Source organism: Ambystoma mexicanum, chromosome 12 (assembly GCF_040938575.1).
Source record: "Ambystoma mexicanum isolate Mex_15411 chromosome 12, UKY_AmexF1_1, whole genome shotgun sequence".
NCBI lineage: Eukaryota > Metazoa > Chordata > Amphibia > Caudata > Ambystomatidae > Ambystoma > Ambystoma mexicanum.
Genome location: NC_090936.1, coordinates 458909483 through 458937471, shown reverse-complemented (window position 1 = coordinate 458937471; position 27989 = coordinate 458909483). Strand labels below are relative to the sequence as shown.

The window sequence follows — 27989 nt, the reverse complement described above, 5'->3', positions numbered from 1 at the left end:
TTGTGATCTGACAATGGATCTCACTAAAAGTAGCTTCACTCATACACAAGTGCCTTAATAACGCCGGCCCACGATACCTCATAGACGGATTCAAGAGACATTCCTCCAACCGCCCTACAAGAACTGCCAATTCCAACCTCCTTACGGTACCCAGAATTCAAACGATCCAAAACCGGAGGAAGTAGTTTCCCTGTAAAAGCTGCCCAACTATAGAACTCCCTCCGTCCGCCTTAAGGGTAGATCAAACATACCTACACTTCAGGCACAATTTCATTCACTGGATCAAAGAAAATGACCGCTAACACACAGTCCGCCCCTCACCATCGTCACTATACCCTCCTATCTGCATTTTATCTGCCTGTACATACCCTCCCTATTATGCTTCGTAATCTTTTACCATCTGCCCCTATTAACTTAGCTACCTTAAGCTACCTTACTCCATGTGTATATATTTGTTTACACTTTGTATTTTGTATTCTGTAATTTGTATAAATATGTGTACATAACTGTACAGCAATGTGACCGAAGCTGAACATCTCCTTATTGCTTTCTGCGCCCTGATACCCCCGGGTCTGGCACGCATTAAAAATAATAAAACAACAAAACAAACTGCCATAGATATAGAATGTTCATTCCAAAAGGACCACAAATTCAGATTAAACCTATGCCACCCATATTTCTTTCACGCTAGCCCTGCCACTTTATCCTCTTAAACATAAGATGAACAAAGCAGAATTCAGACAGCTACTCCCCTATCACCATTGATCCTAACATTTCCATCTTGGAACTAATGGGAGAAAGAACACAGATTGAACTTCATGAGGAAAGGCTTTCTCAGAATGAGGCACTCTTCTTGACACAATCCCCATCATGAATAGCAGTGTTTTATACGTTCCCCAAGATTCACAAAAATCCTGACAAACCCCTGGGGTGACCCAAAGTGTCTGGGATAGGTTCAGTGCTACAAAACCCCCTTACGGTTTGCTGATTTTTTTCTAAACCAACACATCAGAAATGTCATCATTGTGAAGGACACCACACATTTTATCAACTTAGTCGAAGGTATGACCTTCGACACTCAAAACCATCTTGTGATAACATGTGACCTAGTGTCCCTATAAACATTTTTCCCACAGAAGGACTTGTGGTTCTAGTGAAAAGGCCCTTACAACAATTGCATTAATCTCTCTGGCCAGAAACAAGAGAATTAAAAGCATGGTGTGCTGAAATCTCGCTCACTGAGAACTTCTTTGAGTTTGACAAAAAACTGTACAAACAAATCAGAGGGACAGCAGTGGGGGCTCCACTGAAGCTCCCAGCGTTCCTAATTTGTACATAAAAGAATTCAAACTTACATACATTCTACATGACAGTAACCCCTATCGTCTTAACCTCGGCTGATGAAAGAGGTATATAGATGATATCTTGATTGTATGGAGGGGGTCGCTACAGACAGCTCAGGAGTTCAATAATTGTTTAAACATCCTCAATCCGCCATTGCAGTTTACTTGTGATATCAATGTAGATAGTCAATTTCATAGACATCAATATCTATGCTGAGAAAGGGATTTTGAAAATTGCCCCATAGAGTAAACCAATAGCGAGGAACTCATTGCTCCACTTTAAAAGTTTTCATCCTCGCCCAGTAAGGTATACCCTTTGGGCAATTTCTTAGACTTCACCGCAGCAGCAGAGAGAGAAGCATTTACCACAGGTGTGCAGATCTCTTGACTGACAAATTGGTACAACGACAATACCCCAAGAAGCATATTCGCAAAAGCAAGAAAAGAGTGGCCTGCAATAATATAGAAGCCATATTAGAAGGCAGAGGCAGAGGAAAATATAGACAAACAGGTCTGTGTTAACACCTATAATAACTTGTCATTCAATATCAATAACATGATTCTTAAGCACTTGCACATTTTGGAAAAAGGTCCCACACATCTCAAGCGCCCTTTGTTTGCATTTAATGGAGCAAGAACTTCAGGGAATGCATGACCCATTCTGTTCTGACTCAAGTCCTCCAAACCACTCCCACGATCACTCAGTTATGAGGTTTACCCCCTCCCAATGGTCATGTACTTTGTGCAAACTGTGTGATGTGCTCCCAGACTGCAGCCAGCACCACATACGATCTGGACAGAGATATAGGGCCTCATTACAACTCAGGCGGTCCGGAAATAACGGTGGCGGTAAACCCGCTGCCACCGTTGTTTCCGGACCGCCTGATCCCGACTGACCTGGCGGGTTTAACACCGCCCGCCTGCAGGCGGACGAGGAAACACCGGCAGCATTACGAGATGCTGCCGGTGTTTCCATGATCCCCATTCCCATCGAGTCCCATAGGACTCGATGGGAATGGGGATTAACACCATTCCGCCTCCGTGATTCCCAGAAAACCGGGGTTGTAATGCCCCGGTAATTCCGGGAATCACGGAGGCGGAATGATAATACGAGTCCGGCGATAACCAGACGGTTTTACCGCCGGACTCGTAATGAGGCCCATAGTGTGGAAACATCAACACCCAACAACTAATACTAGCAGAATTGTGTACGTCATCAGATGTCCTTGCAATCTCTTGTATATAGGGATGACCATGCAAAAGGCCAAGGTTCGCAAGATCAAACACAAGAGTTGTAGAAAAAATAAGAATCTGAAAGCACCTCTTGTACAGCGCTTTGTTGATAACAATCACAAGGAAACTGATTTCAAATGGTCCATCCTTATATCCAATTTGTATGGTTTGAATGTGGACAGAAGGTTGTTATCCATGCAACAGAGAAGCATTTTAAGACACTATCACATATTAATGGTCTTAATGAGGACCTTTCCATCAACATTTGAATAATGAGGACACTATTTGCACACAAAGCAGGAGAAGTAGGGTACCCGCATCCTATCCGGATGTGAAAAGACAGTATACATAGGATCAGTGTGGTTCAAATACATACTGCCAACAGAGGGCTAAGCGCCTAACAGCAGCGGGCTATGTTATTATTGTCTTTCTTGTCTGGTTCTGGCCATTCCTACATTGTTAAAAAGAACTGCACTTGAAAATAAAAGAAGAATGATTTCTAGTCCATACACTCCCAGGGGGACCAGTGAGGCCATCTCTGTACTGAAATGGTGAGCTCTAACTCGCAGTGCTTAGTGGGATAAATATGTACCAAATCCCGTAACACGTTGTTGTTTGCTATATTTAAGACTATGTGAACATTAAGAGTTAGCCCACAAGATGTGTTAGACTGTGGAGACGATAACTAACAGACACCATACACACGAGATGTGAGGCGCTGTTTTTGAGTATGTCTTAGCAAAGTATCATATTGTATCAGGACATGAGTAACGGAATACTATGGAAAATGTAACCCTGTAAGGACATGATGTGTTGTACTCCACCCATGTAAATGTGTAACCTATTTTAGGGGCATGTAAAGCTGTGGGAAACAATCTTTCACAACATACTGTTGCTCCTGAATTGCAGGGTGGATCGTTAATGTATTACTTACCATAGAAGCTTTATGCAATTGCGACACGATAGTCAGTAGAAGTACTGCACATGTCTTTCACGTCATTATATTGGTTTCCTGGCATCTTCCATGCATCTTTACACACTGTAGTAGCAGCAGGGCCCGAATATGCAACCCACACACGATTTACAACTAGCTTGGCATATCTGATTAATGTGTTTTCAGAAACCAAATGAAGTGCAACAACATTTATTTCTTTCCTATCAATAATATTCCCAACATGGAGACATAAGCGCCCCTCCCTCCCCACCCCCCCTACAAGTTGCGGCAGAGTTCTAGCTTTTAGAATTCACATAATTATCACGGTACACAGAAGTATTAAGTAAAGACCTACGTGGAATATAGCTCGACAGCGCATTGATAGCACGACAGAGGCAGACATGAATAACAACTAACCAACAACGGTGAGCAGTTTCCCCTTATCCATAAATGCAAGCAATTTTTTGACAGACCCGTATAGTTTAAAAACATAGAGAAAGATTATTGCATTCTCCTTGTAGTCGTTCCTCGTAATTATCCCTACTGACTGGCGACTCCATCATTTTCAGAATGGAGATGACTGGTAATACAGCGAGAGGGCGCTCATCCTAGAGGGTCCTAGAGGCATTTACTTGACCATTTCAGAGCAGTGCTGTAGATTCTCTACTACACAATAGTAAGGGTACATTTGTGGTGCATTCACATGGAAAACAAGTGTTACATCAGTAAGCTTCCTAACCTCACACCATTTTGATAGGGAGTTTACACATTTTGACGTGTTGTTTTTGACAGGTCCCGTACACTTTGAACAATTTTTGACTGTTGGTGAACAAGTTATAGACTAATACTCAACCAGAATGATATTCTAGACTTTTTTGGAAAGTCAGCCAAAGAAGGAAATATCGTCATTAATAGAGGTCTCACCTTGGTATATATAACTATTTAATGAGAAAGTGCCCCCAACACTCCTTTTAGTAAAACTTATGTGTTTTTTTTTGTTATAGGCACCATGCACTTTCAGGGAATGCCAGCCCCTGAAGAAAATCCCATCAACTATATTGGGCATTGAAACATGTCGGGCAACATCATAGGAATCCTAATGAAGCCAATTAAACCGGATCTGTGTGATTTTTCCGCCACGGAAAAGTTTGCATGAGAAATGTGCGAACCACAAAAGGTTTTCACATTTCCCATGCGAACCTGCATTTAAAACCCCTACATACCCACACCCCCACCCACACCATACCCACAACACTCCCCCACTCACACCTTCAACACACCCCCCCACCCTCAACATAAACAAACCTCTTCACGCTGAGTCCCTAAGGCGCCAGTTTGCTTTCACTTCCATGATCGGGAACTGGCGCTGCAGGGTCCTTTACTTTTTTTTGGGAGCTGCAGGGGTGTCCCCGCAACCTCCGCTCACTATACCACACAGTATAGTAAGCGGGGTGTTGTGGGGGACACCCCTGCAGCCCCCGTTTTTTTTAGGTGTGCTGTGGGGGTGTCCCCCGCAACACCCTGCTCACTATACCACACAGTATAGTGAGCGGGGTGTCGCGGGGGATACCTCCGCAGCCCCTGTTTTTTTTTTTTTTATACTTACCTACAATGCTACCCCAAAGGTTCGAACTTTTGGTGTGCAAACCTTTGGTGGTAGCATTTTTCAGACTTTTTGTATGGTCGGACCTTTTTTTCAGTCCGATCGTACAATTCCAATTAAACCAACTGAGAGGCATAAAAGGCTGCTGTTGGAAGAAGCAGAAGAGAGAAGCTGGAGCAGAAATTGGAAGGTCGGCAGCAGAAGAAGAAACAGAGCATGAGGCTGGCAGTTCACCAGGAAGTGTGACCACAGAAGGGACACCGGAGCAAAGAAAGAGCAGATTTCACTTGCAGGCTCTGAGTTGGTCCTGTGCTTATAAATCCTACTTTGCAGTGGCTGCATTGGAAGATACTGGGAGAAACTGGCAGTCTTTCCAGGTGCACCTAATAATGTGAATACATAGCTGACGTCCATCCACCCGAGGCCTGTGTGCAGAAGCAAGTAGAGTGAAGCTGGAGAAAAGAAGACTCTCCATTATCGAGGCTTGATCTGAGACACCCATGCAGCAGAGGGGTGTGGGTCCCAAGTGTGCCTGAAGTAGCAGTAGCCAAAAGCAAGGAAGTCGGTAAGTGGAAGTCGCCTGCAAACGTTGTGTCTTTGGAGCCGGTGAGTGAAGCTCCGTTCTTCCAAAGCACAATAATTACCTTGCCAGTAACTATAGCCAGTAGAATTCACACTTGCATAGAAGTTGGAGCGAGTGAAGTTGTTGGCAGTCATGGGAAGTCTTCTATACAAAGGGAATTTGTATCATGCATTTTGAGCACAAGTTAAAGTGCTTGCGTGAGAAGAAAATCTTTCTTTTCCCATTGTTACCTTTAAATCCATTCCCGAGATGTTGCATGTCTCCTATTAAGCGGAAGAACATTGCTGGTAATTGGTCAAGCAGTAGCAAATGGCTTTCCCAAAGTGTTACAAGAACATTTACATCACAGAAAGATTGCATATGAGAAACTGTGTTTCCTGATCCTTGTTAAAGCAGAACGCTACCTGAATAAAAGGGAGCTCAACTTAGAAGTTGAAATTTATCATCAAAGAGAAATCATGTATACCTTGCAGGCGGGGCAAGGGTGCAGTGTTTGCACTGGAGGGACTCTCTACTTCCTGGTTCCTCTTGGCCACGCCCCCCTAGGCTTATCAGCGATCCACTGGCCCTGCATTGGGGCAAGGGCACAGTGTTTGGCACCGCGTGGTGTTCGGCGTAGCGAGGAGCCCAAGGACAAATCCAGGCTGGACAGGCACTGAACACTTAGGTGAGCACTTGTGGAAAAGGATAATAACGAAGTCTGTGAAGGAGGTGTGCTGCGGGCCCCAACAAAAACACTTTGAAACATAAGCCTCACAGGACCTGGCCATGGAGCAGCCGCCTACCGACCCTTCTGATCCCACCTCTCCTTTCTCCCTGCTTCTTTTCTGCCCTCAAACCACTACCCAAGACCTCCTCCTCCACAAATCCCAGTGCAAGACTTTGGTAGTGAAGAAACGGCAACCACAGGGGGTGGGGGGGGCATCCTCGGCTGCTACAATCGACTCTACCCTGCGGGCCATCTGGTTATTTGCCAACAAGTCTATGTTTATGCTTGGCGATTTAGCAGTGACAGCTAACTTGCCCACAGTAAAGGCCCAGCAGCACCTGGGGAGCCATGATACTTTGGGAGGGGCGGCAAGCATTCAGGCCAAGTGTAACAAGAGTGTGTTTCACAACACTCTGGGTGGACTGTTCGAATTGTTCCCTGGTGCCAGCACAGCTGCTGGTTGCAACTCAGAGCCAAGTCTCCCCCTGACCCAAATCATTTGGCCCCCATTACCGAACCCTTTACCCTCGGCACTCCCTTAACCCCTGCGTCACCTCCCTTGGCTGCAGAGGACATACTGACACAGAACGTCCAAGGGGATAAACCTTCTTCTAGCTCACACAGCAGTCCGTGGAGGGAATTTCTTTCGTCCACAAACTCTGGGGCCAGCTCCTTCCTCTGTCTAACCCCACTCCGGATGGACAAGGCCATCAAAACAATGCCAGTAACCATGCCATTAATCTGACCATCGACCGACCCACAGAGGAGACTAACATACCCAGGGGATGTGGGTGTAATCAAGTTCTTGCAGAACTGGCAGTCATTAGGGAACTGTTAATAACATTGCTAGAGGCCCAAAGAAAGGGAGGAGGAAATATACACGACGTCTCCATGGTAACCACATCAGCTGCCAAAGGGCATAAGATCTCACCCCCGGAATGCCAATCTGAACAGGCCCCCATGGATTCGGCCTCCTTCAAGGGGATTGCTGCCCGCCATAGCTTGGCACCCGGGGAATCTTTCTCCAATAATCGACCCTGCAATTTAAATGCCAAGACCAGAAAGAGTAGTAGGGTCTCCAACATCAGGTTAATTAATAACTCTGTCATCAGTGACTCAGGTCCCTACCATCGTGGGCATTGATTGCCTCAGAAGAAATGAGACTACAGCCCAGGGTTCATGTAAGACTGGGGGTCTGTACAAGCCCTTTGGTCAAGAAAATCCTAAACGTCCCATAGTCTATCTTCATGGGGTACCCAAATTGGCAGCAAACAAGATGGAGCCAAGGGATGCTGTACTAAACAAATGCTTATTTTGGTTGAGGACTTTTGGAGGCTGCCCCTTTGTACTTAGAGAATCTTTGGCAGAGTGTTGTAGAATTCCAAGCATGGGCAAGAACACCCCTGACAGAATTAAATTGACATTTTGGGATCATAGAACAGCAAACGGGGTCTTGGGAGGCTCTGGATGGGCAGGCCAAATGCCTACGAGTGGGATTTCAACCAGCTTGCTCCCTTTCCCTGGCTCTGTTGCCTGAGATGGAATTGCCACAGTAAACACACCCCTAACTGGAGTAAACCTACATCCTTAGGCCAATGTCAATTGGGGCAAAAGTGAAGAATCCCATGGAATTTGTGGTATTTTGAAGGATGATTGATTTTTCTTTAATTGTGTTTCATTTGTTTGTTGATTACCTTTTGTATGAGGATGTACTTTGATGGTCTTATGACCGAATAAAGTTATAATGATGTATACCTAATTTCATTTCTAAAGTGAAAACGGACTCTTGTAACATTCAGAACAAATACTTAATACCTGTAGAAGTTGCTGAAGTCACAGACAGAACAAGTATTACCCAAGCCAGTGGGCAGTTCCTTTATAAAGTGAAACCAGCACAATTAAGATCTGAACATTGATGTTATGAAGTTCTTGAAGCTGATACAAACCCAGAGTCTTCTGATACAAGGGTGACAAGGTTATCCAGGGCTGGATGAATGGCCATACATCTTTGGGCTACCTACTGGGCATCGGAAGGTGTGATCAAGCTGGGGAAGTGAGCTGGGTGCTTGTTAAAAAGAACTATTCAACAATCTGTGAAGCTGAGACTGTTGAAACTGACAGAAGGAAGCAGTCTAGAAGCCGAAACAGATTTCTGTGGTAGCTGCAAGACAGAAAGGAAAGGCAAAGAGACTGCCCTTTCCTAAGGCATAGAAAGAAGAGTGCCTTGCCAACCTGTAGAGGTCGAAGAGTCTTGTTTAAAGTTTCCTACCATGTTTTCAAAATATCCATTTGCAGCAGAAGCATTAGAGCTGTAGTTGTTTTATCATTTTGTCAGAAAAATTGCCTTTGAATGAAGTTGAATCAGTGGTAGACTGTGAGGCAGAGGAGTCTACTTTCATGGTATCATTTGTAGGAGGGTTGCCAACGGGAGAGCACCCCCCTTTGAAGAAGTAACCTGACAAATTGTATTCAAGACTCTGCAGAGGTCACAAAGGAGGAGTTCTTAAAGCAAAAGTGGTACTTTTGTTTTGAGGTTATCCAGGATTACCATTGGTGCGGCTTTCTTTGTGGAACTTGGAAAGGGAAACTTTCAACAAACCAAGAAGGAACAGTTACCGGTGGATTTTTGTTTGAGGGAACTTTTGTTTCTGTGGAACTTTTCAAGAACTGATTTAAGTCTTTTTTTTTCCTTGGAAGAGATTAACTTTGGACATTCCTGGGGAAGAAGATCTACCCAGGTCAGATGGAAATCATCCAAGATACTGGTTGTTTGGTCATCTTTTATTTATGTTGTTTACACTTTGTTTGTTTTGAGTGAGGGTCAGTTTTGTATATGCTAGGAGGTTTTCCCTTAGATCATAGGCTAGGTAGGGGAGTCACTGGTAGAGTGGCCGTAGTTAGGTTTTATTTGCATTTTCTCTTTGAAATAAAATGTCAAATACTGAGAAAATTACAAGCAGTTGTTCGCCTCATATTACTGACCCCTCACATATGTTGTAATCTATTTTCAGCGAGAAACGCAAGTATTTTTTCTTGGTGCTGATACATGTTCACAGTAATGTAATGTTTGCCATTTGATGCTTATGTGTTACTTGTATTTATTAAAATAATCTTTCATAAAGTCAGTTTAACACTGTCACAAAAACATTCTTTGTGTGTGTAAAGGTTCATTTGTTTTCCCCTAATACGTGTCTAAATGTTAGGGAAGTCATTGGTAGGAACCCTTTTGCATACTAGGGTCACATTCTTGTGGTATCAAAGTAGAAAACCACATTGACCAAGCCAAATGCCTAAGGGCACTAGAAAGGGTGCCAGTGTGCAAGCAGGCGGTGCCACCAGTGCGATAAGGCTGGAGAGATGCCAGGTCACAGGGGCAGAGCAGGTAGAAGCTTGTGAACCTTGGTAAAAGACTGATAGGATTCATAACATAAGGATCCAGAACGTCACCTGGGGGTCGTCACAAAACAGAGTGGGGATAAGTTAGAAACATAGCCCAAGGTAAAAGTTTAAAGGAGTTTGATTTGTACAATAAGTAACAAAAGAAATGAGGTTTAACTCAGACTAATAAAAGGATGGCTTCTCCTCCGATAAAAATCAAGTAAGCAACAAGTCACTTTCAGAAATCAACTGTCTCAAAGGCTGTGTGCATCTGCCAAGCAATCCACGGGGATATGTCACTAACAGTTTGAGGTATTTAAAGATGTCTCAACACTTCCTTTCATCAGCCCTGTAGCTACCGTCTTCTCCTTCGTTACTGACCCAGTTTGGTTTTGGTCCAATGGTTGCATGCTGATGCACTTTAGCTGTGCACAACCACTGGTAGAAGGACAAGGGCCACCAAGTTCAGTTTCCGCCCGGTCCTGAACAGGGTTACCATGTGTCTCAAAAGGAGGGACTTCAGACTTTACCTCAAGCTCACTGACTACTCCCCAATCCCACCCTTTGGTTGACCTCCTTGTACTTCCAAAACAGCCTTGCTAATTAGAATTCGTCTTCTCTTTATCTTTACTACCTCCTCCTTACTCTGGACTCCTATCACCTTCTCAATTCTCGGCCACATGCTCCTACCTCTTGCCACCCCAGTGGTCTGCCAGAGGTAGGGTGTATCTATGGCGCCTTCGCTCTTTGTCTCTGCCTGTCCATGATTTCCCTCTGATCTTCTTCAGCCTCTGCAATATCTTCTTCCTTGAAGTCACCCTCCCGCACTTCTTACTGCTATCACCTTCCTGGGTTGTCTTTCTTCTCTCTTTATCTCCTACCTTATTCTTACCACTTGTTTCTGTTTGTAGGATACTCCCTCCTCTCTTCTGGCATGTTCACCACCTCCTCCCTTTGTCTTCCACCTCCTCCTAGTCCTGGGGTTCTCCCTCTAGCCTCCTGGGTTCACCTCTTTCCAAAATCCTGATTCTATCTCTACCCAACGTCTGGGGTGTGTCTATTTCCCTCCAATAACAGTGATCTGTCTGTCTCTCTCTTCTTTCTCTCTCCCTCTCCCTTCCTTACGCCACTCGATTTATAAGCACTATGCGTGTCCTTCACTGAAGTGCTGTTAGAAACCAGCATTGGACAAGCCAACAGTTTTGGCTTGTGTATAAGTATTAGGCATTTGCCAGGCACTGATATTAGATGGCCAGTTACTCGCACCATTTTGCACCTGCTACTATCATCAGCCAGTTAATACCACTAGGGCAGTGCCTGGCAAGTCCTTTCTCATGCCTAAACAAAAGCCCAAACTGTTGGCATTGCCAATGCTTGTTTAAAGTAGTTTTCAACGGCAAATAGTGTTTATATTCCGTGTTCTCTGTAAAAGTGCAAACATTTAAAGGTAGGCATGCCACACTTAAGTTTTCCAGCCCCTCCAGAGCATATCCTCCAGCCAGCCGATTGCCATTTGCACAGGTGTAAACAAGCGGCTTCATCCACAAGAAATTACATCATTTACGGTGGAGGATGATCCACTGAGTCATTCCGGTAGCCATGTACAGCATGAAAGTTAGAAATGTATATCTATAAAGTTCAGGAAGGGAGAAAGCATACATTCCCCATACATGGACCCGTTGCTTTGCAGGCTCTCTCCCTCCATTCATCAATTCGGGAAGGAACTCAAAATGGTAACTAATAATCTAAAAAAGTGGTGCAAATAGTGGTGCACGTTTTTAGGAACAATGTTATTATTTGGGATGTTTGGACTTTTGGGGTATAAAAGTATATATTTTGAGCATTAAAAAGATGGATACTAGTGCACTATCTCTTCTTCTAAGACCTATTGTTCACTTCTTCCAGGGCTTCTTAGCGGGCAAACCTCACCCACAAATACCAAGCTTGAGAGGCTGGACTCCCATCAGGTTCTGCACCTTTGCCTCCGCTATCAGGAACATCTGCACCAGTGCGCTGAGGCTGTGGCCTTTGATCAGAATGCCCTAGTCAAGCGCATCAAAGAGGTGAGTGAACATTGTTGGGTCTAGTGTTTCAGCTATATAGATTGAGGGCTCTAAATTTAGTGAGACAGGTCGGTGGAGTGATCATATTCAGTAGAGATCTGTGTGCAACACGGTTGATTATTGATGGGCTCGATGCAACTTTTCTTATTTCCAGGGTTTAAGGCGTCGAGAGGAAGACTCGGACACAGTAGCATGTTACGTTTTTGGTTATAAACTTCAATTGTCAAAATGATAAGAGTTGGGGAAATCCTGTCTAGCCCTAACTCTGAGGGGTTTCCCTGCCTCAACAAAACTAAGGAACATCTGTGTAAGGATGTTAAACAAAGTATCTTCAGTCCTGTGTCCAAAATCTTAAATTGACCATAACACTCTAAAGTAAATACAATGTGAAAATGGTAATTTCTTTGATCTATAGAATTATAGCTTTCGCTTGAAGTTTCATACATCGAGTTGTACAGTGCAATAAAGAAAAGAAGTTCCACTAGGAAAGAGGGCTTCCCTTCCCCTAGATTTCGTCCAGAGGTTTTGATAATATTTTATCACAGTTCCAAGTTGTTCAAGGGGGAAAACTCTTCGCTTGCACCTCCTCATAATTATATAATTTTCTTGAATCAAAACACAGTTCTCCTGAATCACAACATAGTTCTCTTGAATCCTTAGAAGGGTATGAGTCTTCCTTTTACTGTAAAACACTCCTTCCTTTCCCTGATATACTCTCCTGCCAGGGTATTGTTCCTTGTTCCTGAAAAAGGGGTATGAACCTTCCCTTTTTATCTTCTTCCCCCTACTCGTCTGCCAGGGTATTGTCACTTTCTTGCTTGGATGTGAGTCCCAGACTCACGGTTTTGCCTGGTTCACTAACCTGCCAGGGCTTCTCCCCACTCTGTTCAGTTTCTCTTTCATCCAGCTCACAACACTTCTCCAATATTGGGTCAGCAACCCTTTTTCATGAACTCCACTGCCTTTATTTAGGCTGTTTTTCTCAACAAGGTTCGCATCGTTCATAATCGCACTGCCTTTATTTAGGGGCTTTCTTTCAACAATATTCATATTGGTAAGAACTGCACTGCCTTTACTTAGGCTCTTTCCCACAACAGTACTCATATCGGTAATGATTTCACTGTCTTTACTTGGGTTCTCTCACATAGTACGCGGTGCACGGCATTCGCCCAGAACCACCCCAGTAACCCGCTCCCTGAGCTTATTGGCTCTGTGCAACATCTTTAGTGTTCCTTGTGTTTCACCAGTGTCTGAACTCCCGTTCCATTGACTGGCAATGTGCCTTATGAGTTGTTCGCTTCCTGGTTTGTCTTCCTCTGTGTTTGGCAACTCCACCTGCCCGAAACAGAAAAGCAGTAAACTTCTCCCGACCTGACTCCTCTGCACACCGTGCCCGCTGGCCTTTGTGCTGCGCTCTGCAGTCTGCTTGCCTTCAGCATCCTTCACAGTGTCAGCATCCGTCAGGTGTCTCTCCAGTCTCTGGCACTCAGGTTCTCCTGAACTCCATTTGATGTGTGTCCTTTTTAAATGTCCCAGTATTTCTCTGCAGTTTCCAATTACTAGAATGCAGCATTGGCTTACCGTGTCCAGTCATCCTCATTACTTCATCCCTCTTCCGCGTCTCAGTACCAAAAAGGGGGGAAGGAGGGTGAATGACGTTTTGGGAAGTCAGTCTCTATATTACAATACGCCATGTAGGAATGTTGCACTGGCACATGGTTGTCACTAAAAGTTATGACTGACGGGTTGTCCTGACTCAGTATTTTCCTGTCTCACTGGAGCTTGTCCTCTCCCACGTGGTCCTCCCGCAGATAGCGACCCCCAGGGTCAGAGTCAGGTAACTTCTGCCTTTCCCTGGCTACTTAAGAGAGGCTTCCTTCTAGGGAATCGGTGGCTAGGTTGTCAGATTCGTCACATACCCTTCCTCTAATGCTGCTGGTTTCTTCTTTGTCTATTGGAAAATGGGAAAAGTAGTCTGTTTTCCTGTTCTAGTACTTTCCCTGTGTTCTATAGAAAAACAATAAGCTCATTACTCAGGCATTCATATCCTTCCAGAAACTGATCCATGTCAGAGGAGACTGGTCAGAGACCAGTCAGAAATTTCTTGCCGATAGATATCTTAGATAAGTCAGAGCCTGTTTAATAGCTAATGCTTCAAGTTCAATTGTGTCATAATTTCTCTCGCTAGGAAAGAGTTTCTGACTAATGTAGAGAATCTGATGTTCAATACCATCATATCCCTGCGAGGGGACTGCTCCCGGTTTAACTTGAGAAGCATCTGTCTGCAAGATAAAATATTTGCTAAAATTGTCTACTTTCAGGATTGGTTCATTACAAAGGATTTGCTTGAGGGTGGAAATACAAGCTTGGTCTTCTTGGGTACATTTTAACTTCCGTGGTTCTGCATTTTTAAGTTTGTCAGTAAGGCAGGCTGTTACAGAGGAATAGTTTGGTATATACCTCCTATAATACCCTACCAAAGCAAGAAAGGCCCTGAAGTCGCTTTTTGTTTTGGTGGTTGGCATTTCTCGCACTGATCTTACATTTCCGACTGGGAGTTGCACAATAACATTTCCCCACCAAAATTCCTAAGTGCTTCACTGCTGATCGGGCAAGATGACACTTTTTGGGGTTGGCTGTTAAACATGTTCTCCATAGGATGTGTGTTCCTTGGTAAAGATGGAGCATATGCTCACCCCAGGTTTTGTTGTGAATGACTATGTTGTCAATATATGCCCCACAATATGCCAAGAATGGACAGAGTACCTGATCCATCAGTCTTTAAAATGTGTCTGGTGCCCCATGAAGATTAAAGGGGAGCACTTTGAATTGATGTAACCCAATTGGAGAGTGAAAGCAGTTTTTTCTTTATCGTCTGGGTTGCCTGGCACTTGCCAATTGCTTTTTGTTAAGTCGATTGTAGAAAGGTAAACAGCTGAATCCAATCAGTCGATCAAATAGTCTATCCATGGCATGTGGTAGTTGTCAAATTGTGAGAGTGTTTACCTTTTCGAAAATCTATACAAAATCTTCAGCTATTATTGGGTTTTGCAACAAGAACTATTGGGGATGACCTGAGGCGTTGAGATAGTTCAATTATGTCAGAGGCTAACATATTTTCCAACTCCTGTATAATTATATGTCTTCGGGCCACAGGGATTCTGTAAGGTTTTAAATTGATAAGCTTCCCACTGGGAGTATTAATGTAATTAATAACTCCCTTTACTCTTCCTGGTTGAATATGAAAGACCTCTGGGAACTGTTCTACCAAATCATGAAGATTTTGTTTTTGATCCTGTGACAGAGCAGAAGGAATTAAGTTTTTCTCACTGGGATTGTCTTCCAACAGGCTAGCTATTACCACTGACTGGAACTGTACGTGGTTCTGTCTCCACTCTTTCAAACGATTAATATAATATATTTATGTTTTTCGTCATCAGTCTTGTTGGGAGACTCAGTAATTACAGGGACCAGTTTGTTCCAATATATCATTTAGTCCATGCCATTTATAGAACATTTCATGTTCAGAGGTGGTTAATAAAATGAGACTTTTTGCCCAATGGAAAATGACATGAGAACAGCTTTTTTATCATTTGAGGTATTTTGTTGTTCTTGCGCTCTTATAAGGTGGGAATGGGCTATAGCCCTATCGGTGGTCATATGTTCTTTTGGCCGTTGGGCTGTCAGAGATAGGAGTAGTAAAGCGTCTTCTCTTTCCTCCCATGTCTCCCTTAACATGTCCAGCACATCTCTGGTTTCCCTCCCACATAAGAGTTTGAATGGTGAAAACCCTAAGGAGGATTACGTTTTTTGGAATGGCAAAAAGGGCCATGGTTTCATTACAACCCAATTTCTTTTGTCTGCTTCCACCAATTTCTGAAGGACACTTTTTAAGGTCTTATTAAAACACTCAACCAAACCATCAGTTTGAGGGTGATATTCTGAGGTTTTTAATATGAAGGATTTATTTTGTCTCAGCCATTATTTTACTCATAAAAGTAGTCCCTTGATCAGTAAGGATTTCCTTGGGGAATCCAACTCGGGAGAAAAAAGGTATCAGATGTTTTAATATTTGTTGAGATGTATTATTTCTAACAGAGGGTTCAAATGGTCCCACAATATCCATACTGATCCGTGAGAAGGGTATGCAATCTGAAATCTCCGTACTGGCTCCCAGTGGCTGCGAGGATTAAGTTCAAAACCCTCTGCATTGTCCACAAGGCCGTCTGGGGCCTGGGGCAGCAATATCTTCAACTCGCTCTTCCTAAAGATCTTCCTTCTCGAGCTCTTCGCTCATCCACCTCCAACTCCCTCAGGGTCAGTCGCTTCTCCAAGCAATGAGTTGGTGGTAGATCTCTCTCTTCAGCAGGGGCCTCTCTCTGGAACAGCCTTCCTGACTCCCTGAAACTTGAGAAAAACCATCTCCGGTTCCGGAAGCACCTCAAAACCTTCCTCTTTGCTTCTGCTTTCTCCCCCCTCTCTCCTGCTGAATTCCTGCCTGTAATTGCACTTGTTACCTGGCCACCGTTTCTGATCTCGGGCCCAGGCCCTGCCAGTTGCACATCTGCTCTGCCTCCCTGCTCCTGGGGATGGTTTTCTGTATCCCTACAGTCCCCCTACCAGCAATTATGTGTGCACTTCCTTGCACTTGCCACCAGCTGGCCGTTTTACTTATTTATTCTACTATCCCATGTACTGCACTTTCCCCGATCCCTTCCCCCTCGCACTTTTTCCCTTTCCCCCTTCCAAAGAACCTGCGCGATCTGAATGACACCTGGCCTAGTAAGATCGCTGTCTGTCTTCCCTTTGTTCCCCCTCCCTTGCCTTGTCACGTCTTGAAACACTTGTGTCTAGGCGCGTTATAAATATCATATCATATGCCAATAACAGGCAATGGTTGGAGCGGGGCTAGAAGGGGATGTGTGACCACTAGTCTTCTGGGACAAGGCACAGGTAAGGACAATGTTTTTCACATCTGCATATATTCCAGGCCATTAAAATCTATTAACTACTTGCCCTTGTGTTTTAGCATCTCCCAAGTGTCTGCCTGTCAGATGCGAATGGTCGATTTCTAGTACAATTCTTTGATGGGTTTTAGGGACTACAATTTGTGACGAGGTGTACCCTCTGAACTAACATCCCCTCTGCAGGAGCCCCAGTTTAGTAAAGAACAGTCCCTCCTTTTATCTTTACTCCTCTTCCGAGATTGTGTGTAGAAAAGCCTCAGCCAGTATGGGATCGTTGCGTTGGGCAAACGCGAGGTCACAAATTATTTCAGGTTCATCCCCTTGTGGTTTGGGTTTTAACACGTCAGGTTTATTTTATTTTTATGTATTTATTGGATTTTTATAATGCACCTATACACATTGTGTTTCAATGGCGGTGCAGAGCCTTCATCTGCCTCCCCAAATCCATTTTCACCTTTTCTGTTTCACTAGCTCGAGTAAACTCCACAATCCTAGGAAATAGGGCTTGCTCCAAAATTCCCACGGTGCTCTTTTCACCCACTATAATAGTGTAGGGGGTTTTCCCATTGTTCTGCATTTGCACTTTAACATCACCCCTATAGTCAGGGTCCACTACCCCTGCCATCACATCTAGGCCATGCCTCCAGGCTAGTAGGTTCCTTTCAGGGGTATTAACACGAGATCTGTAGGGAGCAACAACCGATCTTCTAAATGTAGGGTTTCTTCTCGACTGCTAGCTAAATCAAAGCCAATAGATTATTTAGTGGAGAAATGCAGGCAATGATCAACCTTCATGGCGAATCATGATGTTTTATGGCTATTTAGCTGTCTGCAAAGGATGTCACAATATTGTGGCTGCCCAATACTTATGAATAGATTTAATTCCAAACGAAATGTCTTTGGTCATAGCTTCATTGATAACAGTAACCTCTTAAGGTTACTATTATCAATGAAGCTATGACGAAAGAGACATTTTTTTATGGAAGGTATTTATTACAGAATGGCACAAGAACATGGTAAAACACCATTGAATTAAATAATCCTATATCACCCTTATGACTTAAAGTGCATTTTTCAAGAATGAAAGCTGGTGCAAACTGAATGATCCTTCTAAGTAATAAATAGATTATTTAGTGGCTTTAGTCGGACTGGTAGCCCAATCACTCAATTTCATGAATTTGAGGGTCCCCCAGTTTGTATCAGCTGTGTTGGATCCCACTCCCTGACACCATATGTAGGGGTTCAAGGGTAAGACTCAGACTCAGTGGCATGTTAAGTTTTTGGTTATAAACTTTTATTTTCAAAATCATAAAAGGGTTGGTGAAAAAAATCCTGTCTAGCCCTAACACCATGAGGGGCTTCCCTGCCTCAACAAAACTAAGGAACGTCTGACAGGATGTCAAACAAACAAAGCTTCTTCAGTTCTGTGTCCAAAAACTTTAACTGACCCTTAGACACTAAACTAAATACGAGGTGAAAATGGGAATTTCTCTGAGCTATAGATTTATAGCTTTCTCTTGAAGTTTCAAACATAAAGTTCTAAGGTACAGAAAAGAAAAGAAATACATTTCCATGAGGCAAAGGGTATTCCCTTCCCCTAGATTTTGTCGAGTGGTTTTGATATTTTATCACTGTTCCAAGTTGTTCAAGGGGGAACATTCTTCCTTGAGCCTCCTCAAAAGTATATCATTTTCTTGAATCAAACCACAGGTCTCTTGAATCCTCAAAGGGGCATATGTCTTCCCTTTTCTGTTATATACTTTCTCAATCCTCCCTCCTTTCCCTGGCATACTCTCCTGCCAGGGTATCGTTCCTTGTTCCGGAAAAAGGGGTCTGCACCTTCCCTTTTATCCTTTATCTTCTTACCCCTGGCTTACTCGCCTGCTAGGATATCGTTACTTTCTTGCTTGGGTGCGAGCCCCAGAGTCATGGTTTGCCTGGTTCACTAACCTGCCAGGGCTTCTCCGCTCTCTGCTCAGTTTCTCTTTTATCCAGCTCCCAACACTTCTCCAATATTGGGTCAGCGACCCTTTATCAGTAACTCCACTGCCTTTATTTAGGCTCTTGTTCTCAACAATGTTTGTGTCTGCAATATTTCCACTGCCTTTGTTTAGGCTCTTTTTCTCAACAATGTTCGCATCAGTAATATTTGCACTGCCTTTACTTAGGCTCTTTCTCTCAACAGTATTCGTATCGTTGCCGATTTCACTCTTTACTTGAGCCCTCTTGCATAGTATGCAGTGCACGCATTCACCCAGTAGCACCCTGGAAAGCCCACTCTCTCTGTGCTTACCGGCTCTGTGCATCGTCTTCAGCATTTCTCGTTTTTCACCGGCGTCTGTGCTCTCGGTCAATTGACTGGCAGTGCGCCTTGTGAGTTGTTCGCTTCCCTCTTTGTCTTCTCTGTATTCGGCAGCTCCGACTGCCCGAAACAGAAAAGCAGTGAACTTATCCCGACCTGGCTCCTTTGCACACCATACCCTCTGTGTCAGCATCTGTCAGGTGTCTCTCCAGTCTCTGGCTCTCTCCTCCTGAATTCGATTCACCAGTGTCCTTTTTAAATGTCCCAGTCTTTCTCTGCAGTTTCCAATGAGTAGAAAGTGGCGTTGTTTTATTGTGTCCAGTCATCCTCATTTTTCCATCCCTCTTCCTCATCTCATTACCAAAAAGGGGGCGTTGTGGGAGGTGAATGAAGTTCTGAGTTTGAAAAACCTGGGAAGTCAGTCGCTATATTACAATAAGCCATGTAGGATTGTTGCAATGGCACGTGTTTGTCACTAAAGGTTATGACTGAAGGGTGGTCTTGACTCAGTCTTTTCCTGTCTCGCTGGAGCTTGCCCTCTCCCACGTGTTCCTCTCACAAATAGCCACACCCAGGGTCAGAGTCAGGTAGTTTCTGCCTTTCCCTGGCCACGTAAGAGAGGCTTCCTTCCAGGGAATCAGTGACAAGGTTGTCAGGTTCACATCAAGTGGTGAGAAAATGAGAACTATTTAGCAGATTGTAGCTTCCTGGTTCCAACTGGGTCACAAGAGGTCTGAGTACCGATAAAGCAAGTGGCGCACAATTCCCAATTACCTTGGATCACTTTTTGGCACAGGCTATTTGACTAATACATAGAAATACATATTGTATATAAAAAGGGTGGCAAATAGTGCATTTTAATGCACACTGGATCAGTGATACTATTAAAAACTGCCATCTGCATAGTAGCAACACATCATTTCGTGTTTCAAGTCTCAACAGTTAATAATGTTAATTCTGTAGTTTTTAATCCTATTACCAGGCGATAACCCCTTCCTTATAACACCTTTTCCCCATCCCACCCCATAAGATATTTAGAAGCTCTACCCCCCTGCACCTACACAAACACTTTCTTACACCATGAAAGACAACGGACTAACACCAAAGCCGTTTACCTGACATGTCCCAACACAAGGGTCAGGCAGAGTCAGGCAATTGACAATAACTACACATCCCTGACAGCCCTTTCCCTTCCCCACAGGGATAAAAGGCAGAGCATGAGAGCACACTTGGAGCAATGCAAAACGCACAAGGAAGCAGCTGTTCCAGGATGGCAGTGCAAATGGAAGAGATAGGTGGCGAGACCTGAAAGGACAACAAGGAGGAAAGTGCCCTTGCCCTTTTCGACCCAGACCCGCGAAGCCTCCTTGAAAGGAATCATAAGACTGGGAACTACAGCTGGCGTATGATGCAACAGATGTCAATGTTGTACGGGGCCCCCCACTCTGATAACCAAGGCAGGGAGACGCGCATCCTACCGCCGTACCATCCTTGACAGCAGAGACAAACGCCAGGGAGTTCAGTTCAGCTGGTGAGTCGGAAGGAGAACTGACAGTAAACTAGACTGTGTTGATCGAAGGTTGCAAACGGCAACATGATATGAATTGAAAGAACTTGTGTGTTACTGAAATTTTGAGAAAGCCCAGGGAAACACCAGCTGCAGAGTGGTCCGGCTCTACATGGGCGCTCATCGAAAGACACTGGCTGGTCCCCTTTTGTTGAAACTACAAATACCAGAAGGCCTTAGGAGAGCCTGACGTAAGAGGGTCAAAGTGGTCATACAAGGGTAGAGTAAAACCCCTTGTAAAATCAAAAGTCTTTGACACGTTGTCAAGAGGAAAGCTAAGGGAAGTGAATCCTGCATTGTGATAAAGAAACGTGAACTGTTTATTTGGCAAATGTGAACCCGGCTGAGGGATGCCTGCAAGTCGAGGTGAAGCATAATAACCCTGTGAACATTGTGTTGACAGGAGTGTCTCTGAGGAGGTGAATTCCCTCCATCTTGAAATGCCTCTAAATGATCCAACTGTTCAGCTCTTTCAAGTTGATCAACAGTCTGGATTTCCCTTTCCTGTGTACCAGGAGCATATTACTGTAGAAACCTGTCTGCTCTGGTGGATACCTCTCTATCGCCCGTTTCTCTACTAGTTTGCTCAACTCTGTATTGAGGAGACGCTCCTCCTCTCCGGACATCTCTAGTTTCATTGGGAAGCACCTCTGTCGCAGATATCCTACAAATTCCAGTTTCAAACCTGCTACTGCCTACATCACCCAAGCATCGCCTGATAGCTCCTGCCATTTTTCTATGCCCTGCAGCATTCTGCCTCCCACCCTGGGGTAGCGGTGCACACTTACTGCTAACAACATTCTGCTGTCTATACATCCTCTATGTCCGCGCGGACCTCTTCCTCTGGAAGGAAAGAAGGCATCCTGTTGATGGCTCTCCCAATACTGGACCCCTGGGGCCTCCTCGAGGAGTCGAAGCGACTGGTCGAGCAGATCCTGTGTCAGCTGGTCCCTGCCAAAACCCATCTGGGAAATATTTTGCAAATGGAAGATTGGACATTTTCTAGAGCAGTATATATACCCACAAGCAGGGACATCTCTTTTGCAAATACATCTCCAAGCAACATGCATTGCGCAGACTCTCCTGCTTTGTAGTTGGTGAGGTCTCCTAGTTTGCCATTAATCTTCAGCAAAAGGCTGCACCGACTCTCAGAGAAGAGGCCGCAACTGCTGTTTCCCAGAAGGAACACCGCCTTCTGCGCCCAACTGCCTAGGGTGCTGGCATCCACCGGTTCGCCAGTATATCTAGCCCTCTCTGCCAAATCCATTATCTGTCATCTTGATTTATATTACTCAGTACAATAGAATGTACACTCCATGGAGGAGGGCACGGCAGCAATAGATCTTATTCCATCGAGATATTGTGCATTATTACACAAGCTTGTACGAATTGTTTAACATTATGTGGCATGTATGGAGGTAATGATTTTATGCACAGATATTTCCTAAACGCTATGATTATCTGATTTGTATATACCAGATCACTTAGATCAGAATGTTTTTAAACTTATGAACTCATATCATGTGTACTCTACAGGACTAGGGTTTCATTTTATGCACCCACACTGGCTGACATCTTCCCATATATTTAGTTATATTCCTTTCCACGCAGGATCGCATAAGACTTATTTGCTGTTGGTAGGTTGAGTATCAACCTTATGGACTAGTTAAGACTTACTTAGGGATTTTTTCACAGTTTATTCGATGCATTCGTTTTTTTATTTTGTGTATATGTTCACAAATTCCATTTGATCAATTAATCATCTCAATACATCTTTTTACCACCACCCTCCGGAGGAGCAGGAGCTCCAGATCGAGTCCCTGCAGGAGCAGTGGACACACGGAGTCAGCCACCTTATTTACCATTACCATCAGCGGATTATGGTAAGCGCCGCTGCCCCCGTGCTTCACTTTTTGTAAAAAGCGCTATTGCAGCCTGTGCACTGCCTATTTGTAATCCTGCACCAAAATGCCCACTTCTCCATGAGGATCACCATAAAGCTTCAGGAAGCCCCTGCCACCATTAAGGTACACGAGGTACCTGATAATTCCAAGATGGCCGCCCGATTGATGCCCGAAGCCCCTCTGCCTAACTGAGCCTTCTGCAGCCATCTGATTGGGCACCGGGCCCATCTCTTCCCCCACAGGCTGCCGGCCGGCGAAGCCGGCCCACTCACTCTGAGGCCACGGGAGGTAAGGCCAACACCTGTTTGTGCCTGTTTCTTGCCGATTCTGCCTCTGCCAGTCCCCCTGGCCCACACGGGAGAGCACCAGCATGGAGGACCCGCTGCCTCAGGACCAGTCACTACTGCCTTCCAGCGCCTGAGGTCAATGGGTAAGCCTACTATCAGTATAATATGCGCACCCACTGATCCCCAAGTTGGCTATCCTTCACCCCCAGGCACCAAACCTTACCACCTGGCCGTCACCCTACCTGACTTACCTACCACCACTGGCCCATTCCACTTTGTTCACGGCAGCCGCCCAACCTTTACGTGACAATTGTACTGTATTCGAGCACTGCCTCTGAGTCACTGATTGCCTGCATATGTACCTACCTAGTCAGCCATATTTGAGCATTGCCTCTGAGTCATTGATTGCCCGCATATGTACCTACCTAGTCAGCCATATTTGAGCATTGCCTTTGAGTTATTGCCTTTGAGTCACTGATTGCCTGCATATGTACCCACCTAGTCAGCCATATTTGAGCATTGCCTCTGAGTCACTGATTGCCTGCATATGTACCCACCTAGTCAGCCATATTTGAGCATTGCCTCTGAGTCATTGATTGCCTGCATATGTACCTACCTAGTCAGCCATATTTGAGCATTGCCTCTGAGCCATTGATTGCCCGCACATGTACTTACCTAGCTGGCCATATTCGAGCAATTGCCTTTGAGTCATTGGCTGCCTGCACACGTACCAGTCACTAATGTGGTATTCTAGATAGGCCACCACTTTACAATTATGGATCTACCAGCCATTTACACAATTCTACTGAGGACTATCCTACACCTACTCATCATGCCAGATGTTAACGTACCTAACTCCTTGCCACCATTGACGTCTATAGTACACCTGAACGATAACTCTCCTGACCAATATTTACGCCCGAGTTATGAGCCCCTTGAGACAGTTACTGCGATATCTCACCCATGTGATACACTTAGCAGAAACTTCAGACTCCGTGCTAGACTATCTAAACTGCATGAAGCCCTCTGCAGATCTCTGCCTTCTACCAGCATTAAAACAAACCTCAAGCAGGTCTGTAAACCTCGCCATACTAGACAACCTCCACAACTTAATTCCTATACTTGCCCAACTCAGAACAACAAGTATAAAACACCCATTATGTCCACTTCTCTACATCCTCAAGCCATAGAGGTCATTAAGACCCCTATTATTGTTGGAGCACTCCTTAATGTGAGATCGCTTGTCGCCCATGCCCTAGACATTGCCGACATAATTACAGAAGGCAACCTTGACTTTCTCGCTATCACAGAGACCTGGCTACACAATGCAGCAGGACCTTCGCTCATGCTAGCTATCCCTGATGGCTACACGATAGTCAGACACGACCGAGAAGATGCTAGAGGTGGCGGCATAGCCATAATCTCTAAAACAAGCCTTTCACTCAGATTAGCACCCACCCAATCGATTCTATCTTGTGAGACCCTATCTGCCAAACTCCAACTAAATAATAATCAAACACTTATCATTCACCTCTTATACAGACCCCCTGGCCCTCTAGGCACCTTTGATGAGGATCTCCATAACCTACTTACAAATAACCTCAAACCCTGTTCTCAATCTATCCTTCTTGGGGACTTTAATTTAGGTCTCCATGACACCACAGATACCAATGCCACATTGGTAGCCAACACTGTTCACGCACTTGGCCTAACTCAGAGTTGATAAGCCTACGCACCTGAAGGGAAGAACATTAGACTGGATAGCTGACTGCAACTGTACAGCCACTATTTCATCTATAATGCCCCTACCTTGGACAGACCATTCCCTGGTGTCCTTTAACCTAGCTACCACCAGACCTAACCAGAAGGCCCTTCCACTAGCGCCACCTTGCTTAACCAGAAATAAAAAATGTATCACTGTAGAGAAAGTGATCCCAGCGATATTACCGACCCATAACGCTCTATCAGCTAATCTAAACCCTAGTATCCTAGTGCAAGAATTTAATACCATCATGCTCACTACCCTAGATAAAGTGGCTCCTCTCAAACTTAGACCAAGTAAACCAAAAGCTCATCTAAATAAATGGTTTACTCCACAGCTAAGAGATTTACGCATTCTGAAAAGAAAGAGTGAAACCACCTGGAGGCTCTGCCCATCATTCAATAACAAAGCTAAATTATCCACCCTCTCCTCACTTTACAAAAAAGAAGTTTGCCAGGCAAAACGTAACTCATAGGATGACCGTATAGTTAAATCTAAGTCTAGCATGAAAGAGCTTTTTGCCATTTTAAAGGAACTCGAGTCTCCTATCGCCATTCAGGACACCTGTACCAAGGACAAACCTTGGTGCACGGATATCCAGCAAGCCTTAGCAAATAAAATGATCACTCTCCAAAATAAAATCCAGCAAAAAAAAGAAGTACTTAAAATTCAGGATTTGACTAAAATGCCTCACACCAATATCCTACTGACGCACAGTAGTAACTTCCACTTCTCCAAAATGACCGCCTTGGAAGTAGAAAAAGTTATCCTGTCACTTAAACCATCAAATTCTAAAGGTGACATTTGCCCAGCACAGTTAATAAAAGATGCTGCCAGAGAATTATCTCCCTTTATCGCTAAATTGATCAACGCCTCCTTTGCCTCAGGCACTATCCCTGCCAACCTTAAACAGTCCTGGGTACTCCCCCTCCTTAAAAAGCAGACATTAGATCCCCTCATCCCTACTAATTACCGCCCTATTACTACGGTACCGTTTCTTCTTAAGATTCTGGACAAAGCCGCATATAACCAAATTCAAAAGCACCTAGAACTACATAATTTAGGAGAAAGATAATCGGGCTTCCGTCCCCTGCACGGAACTGAAACTGCCCTCATTGACTTGAAGTCTCAAATTGATGAGTTGAGAGACAAAGGGAGAACAGTACTCTTACTACTCCTGGACCTCTCAGCGGCCTTTGATTTGGTGGATCACAAAGTCCTCTGTAGTCACCTGGACTCCACCGCCCATTTCTCTTCGGAAGCCATTGGATGGATCAAGTCATTCCTGAGCGAGAGAACGATGAGAGTCTTCTCCCCCTCAGCAGCGGCAGATCCCACCCCTATCTCATGTGGTGTTCCCCAGGACTCTTGTGTATCCCCAACCCTATACAATATCTTCACCAAGCCCTTGTTTGATGATCTGGACCATCTTGGTATCACCTACACTAATTATGCAGATGATGCACAGATCCTCCTCCCGCTTTCTGGGGATCATGCCAAAGACACGGAATTGGTAAACAAAGTATACCTTATCATCCAGGCATGGATGGCCACTCAGGGCCTCTGCCTAAACGATGATAAGACAGAGTTGATTATCCTGGGTACCCAAGCCAATGTCAAAAAACTAGGTCAGGAATTCTCCTTTTTCAACATAGATGGAACATCACCCAAGTATCCAAGGATGTAAAAACCTTGGGATTCTATCTTGATTCTACCCTATCACTTGATAAACAGCTAAAATCCCTTGCATCCTCTACGGCCTACACGTGCAAACTGATAAGAGCCGGTAAACCATTCCTTTCCAATAAGAGCTGCCTAATCTTGGCTAGAGCCTTAATTCTCTCCAGAATTGATTATTGTAATGCTCTATACTCTGGAGCTAATAATAAAATAACCCAAAGACTACAAACACTACAAAATAATGGCCGGCGAGCAGCACGAGGCATTAATAAAAGGTCCCATATCTCTTCCACCAGTCGACATCATAACTGGTTGACCACGGAGAACAAAATAAAACTTAAAATGCTATCACTGACCCACAAAGCCCTTAATAACTCTGCCCGTAGTTACCTGTCTGACAAATTCCATAGGAGAACATCTCTTAGACCAACTAGAGCTGGCAACTCCAATTGCTTGACAATACCAAACTTTAGACTCACTACTATTGGAGGAAATAGTTTCCCGGTTAAGGCGGCTAAAACCTGGAAAAGTCATTCAATTCCTTACATCGACTGACCTCAGTTGACTGGTGTTACCTACCTCCTACTGATATTTATCACTAGACCTTCATTCCATATAACTGGAATTCTGATTGACCTACTTGAACTTGTATATTTTGTAATTATTTGTGTGACCCTACTGTAATTTCTAATGTACACTGTGCTATGATGTAACCTTGTAAGTCTCGCATTTTCTTGCCACTGCGCCCTGCTAACCCTGGGTCTGGCGCGCACAAAAAATGAATAAAACAAACAAACTCCACTAGTTTTGAGAATAGATATAACACTGTTTACCCACTAGTTCCTATATACACCTGTGGAACAATCACAGAGTTCATTTTAATACTGTTTACATTGCTGACCTCCCCCGCGTCATTACGTGATGACGTAATTAGGAACGGCACGCAATAACAAATAGTGGTCATTTTGTGTAATCTTGGTCCAGCATTGTACAGAAGACGCTTTATGCACACCCTTTACTCGACTTCTGAGTAAGTGCAACTACGACTTGGGGGCATTTTGCTCACTACTATGTTACTGAGGGAATATGTAAACTTACACTCAGATACTTAGAGACAACACATTTTTCATTTAATTGTATATATGTAGGTACATTTTATTTGCAAGTAGCGAGGCAGAAAGAGAACATTGGTTTAATGGAGATTGGGTGAGTGCCTTTACTTTACTTATTATCGCGGGCACCATGTTATAAGGGTTTAGACCCATCACACTATACCTTAAACACCTTGCATATTGATTAATACAGAACAGATGAAATCCATGTGTAAGAATACAACTGAGGACATTCCTTGAAAAGACCCACATATAAACCTGACCCACAAGCAGGCTGTGTCTAACAGCACCAAGTGGCACCATGTGTAACACATATCTGTGATAGATTCAAACAGCCATAGAGGATATCACACAATTAGAAATCCCTTTCTCCAACAGGTGCTCAAGAGACATAAGGAATTCAGTTTAGTGACCTCTACAACTGCACAAATCTGAGTAAGTCAGGTAGTATTGGAATCTTCATTTCATATTACAGAGTGACTATAGCGCTGGGCAATATGAATGTACTTTACTAATAAGAGTTATCTCCAATTGACTAGGAGACGGAAAAGCAGCTAAACCT

At 44.2% G+C, this 27989-nt stretch overlaps 1 protein-coding gene across 3 annotated transcripts in view; it reads left to right on the top strand.

Annotated features, from left to right (window-relative positions):
* The window catches only part of BORCS5 (BLOC-1 related complex subunit 5), a 628004-nt gene that overhangs the window by 585639 nt on the left and 14376 nt on the right, over positions 1-27989 (top strand). For all 3 annotated transcript variants that reach the window (XM_069628712.1, XM_069628710.1, XM_069628711.1), the window contains one exon: positions 11689-11846. In XM_069628712.1, the coding sequence (XP_069484813.1) occupies positions 11689-11846 (158 nt within the window). The remainder of the gene's footprint in view (positions 1-11688; positions 11847-27989) is intronic.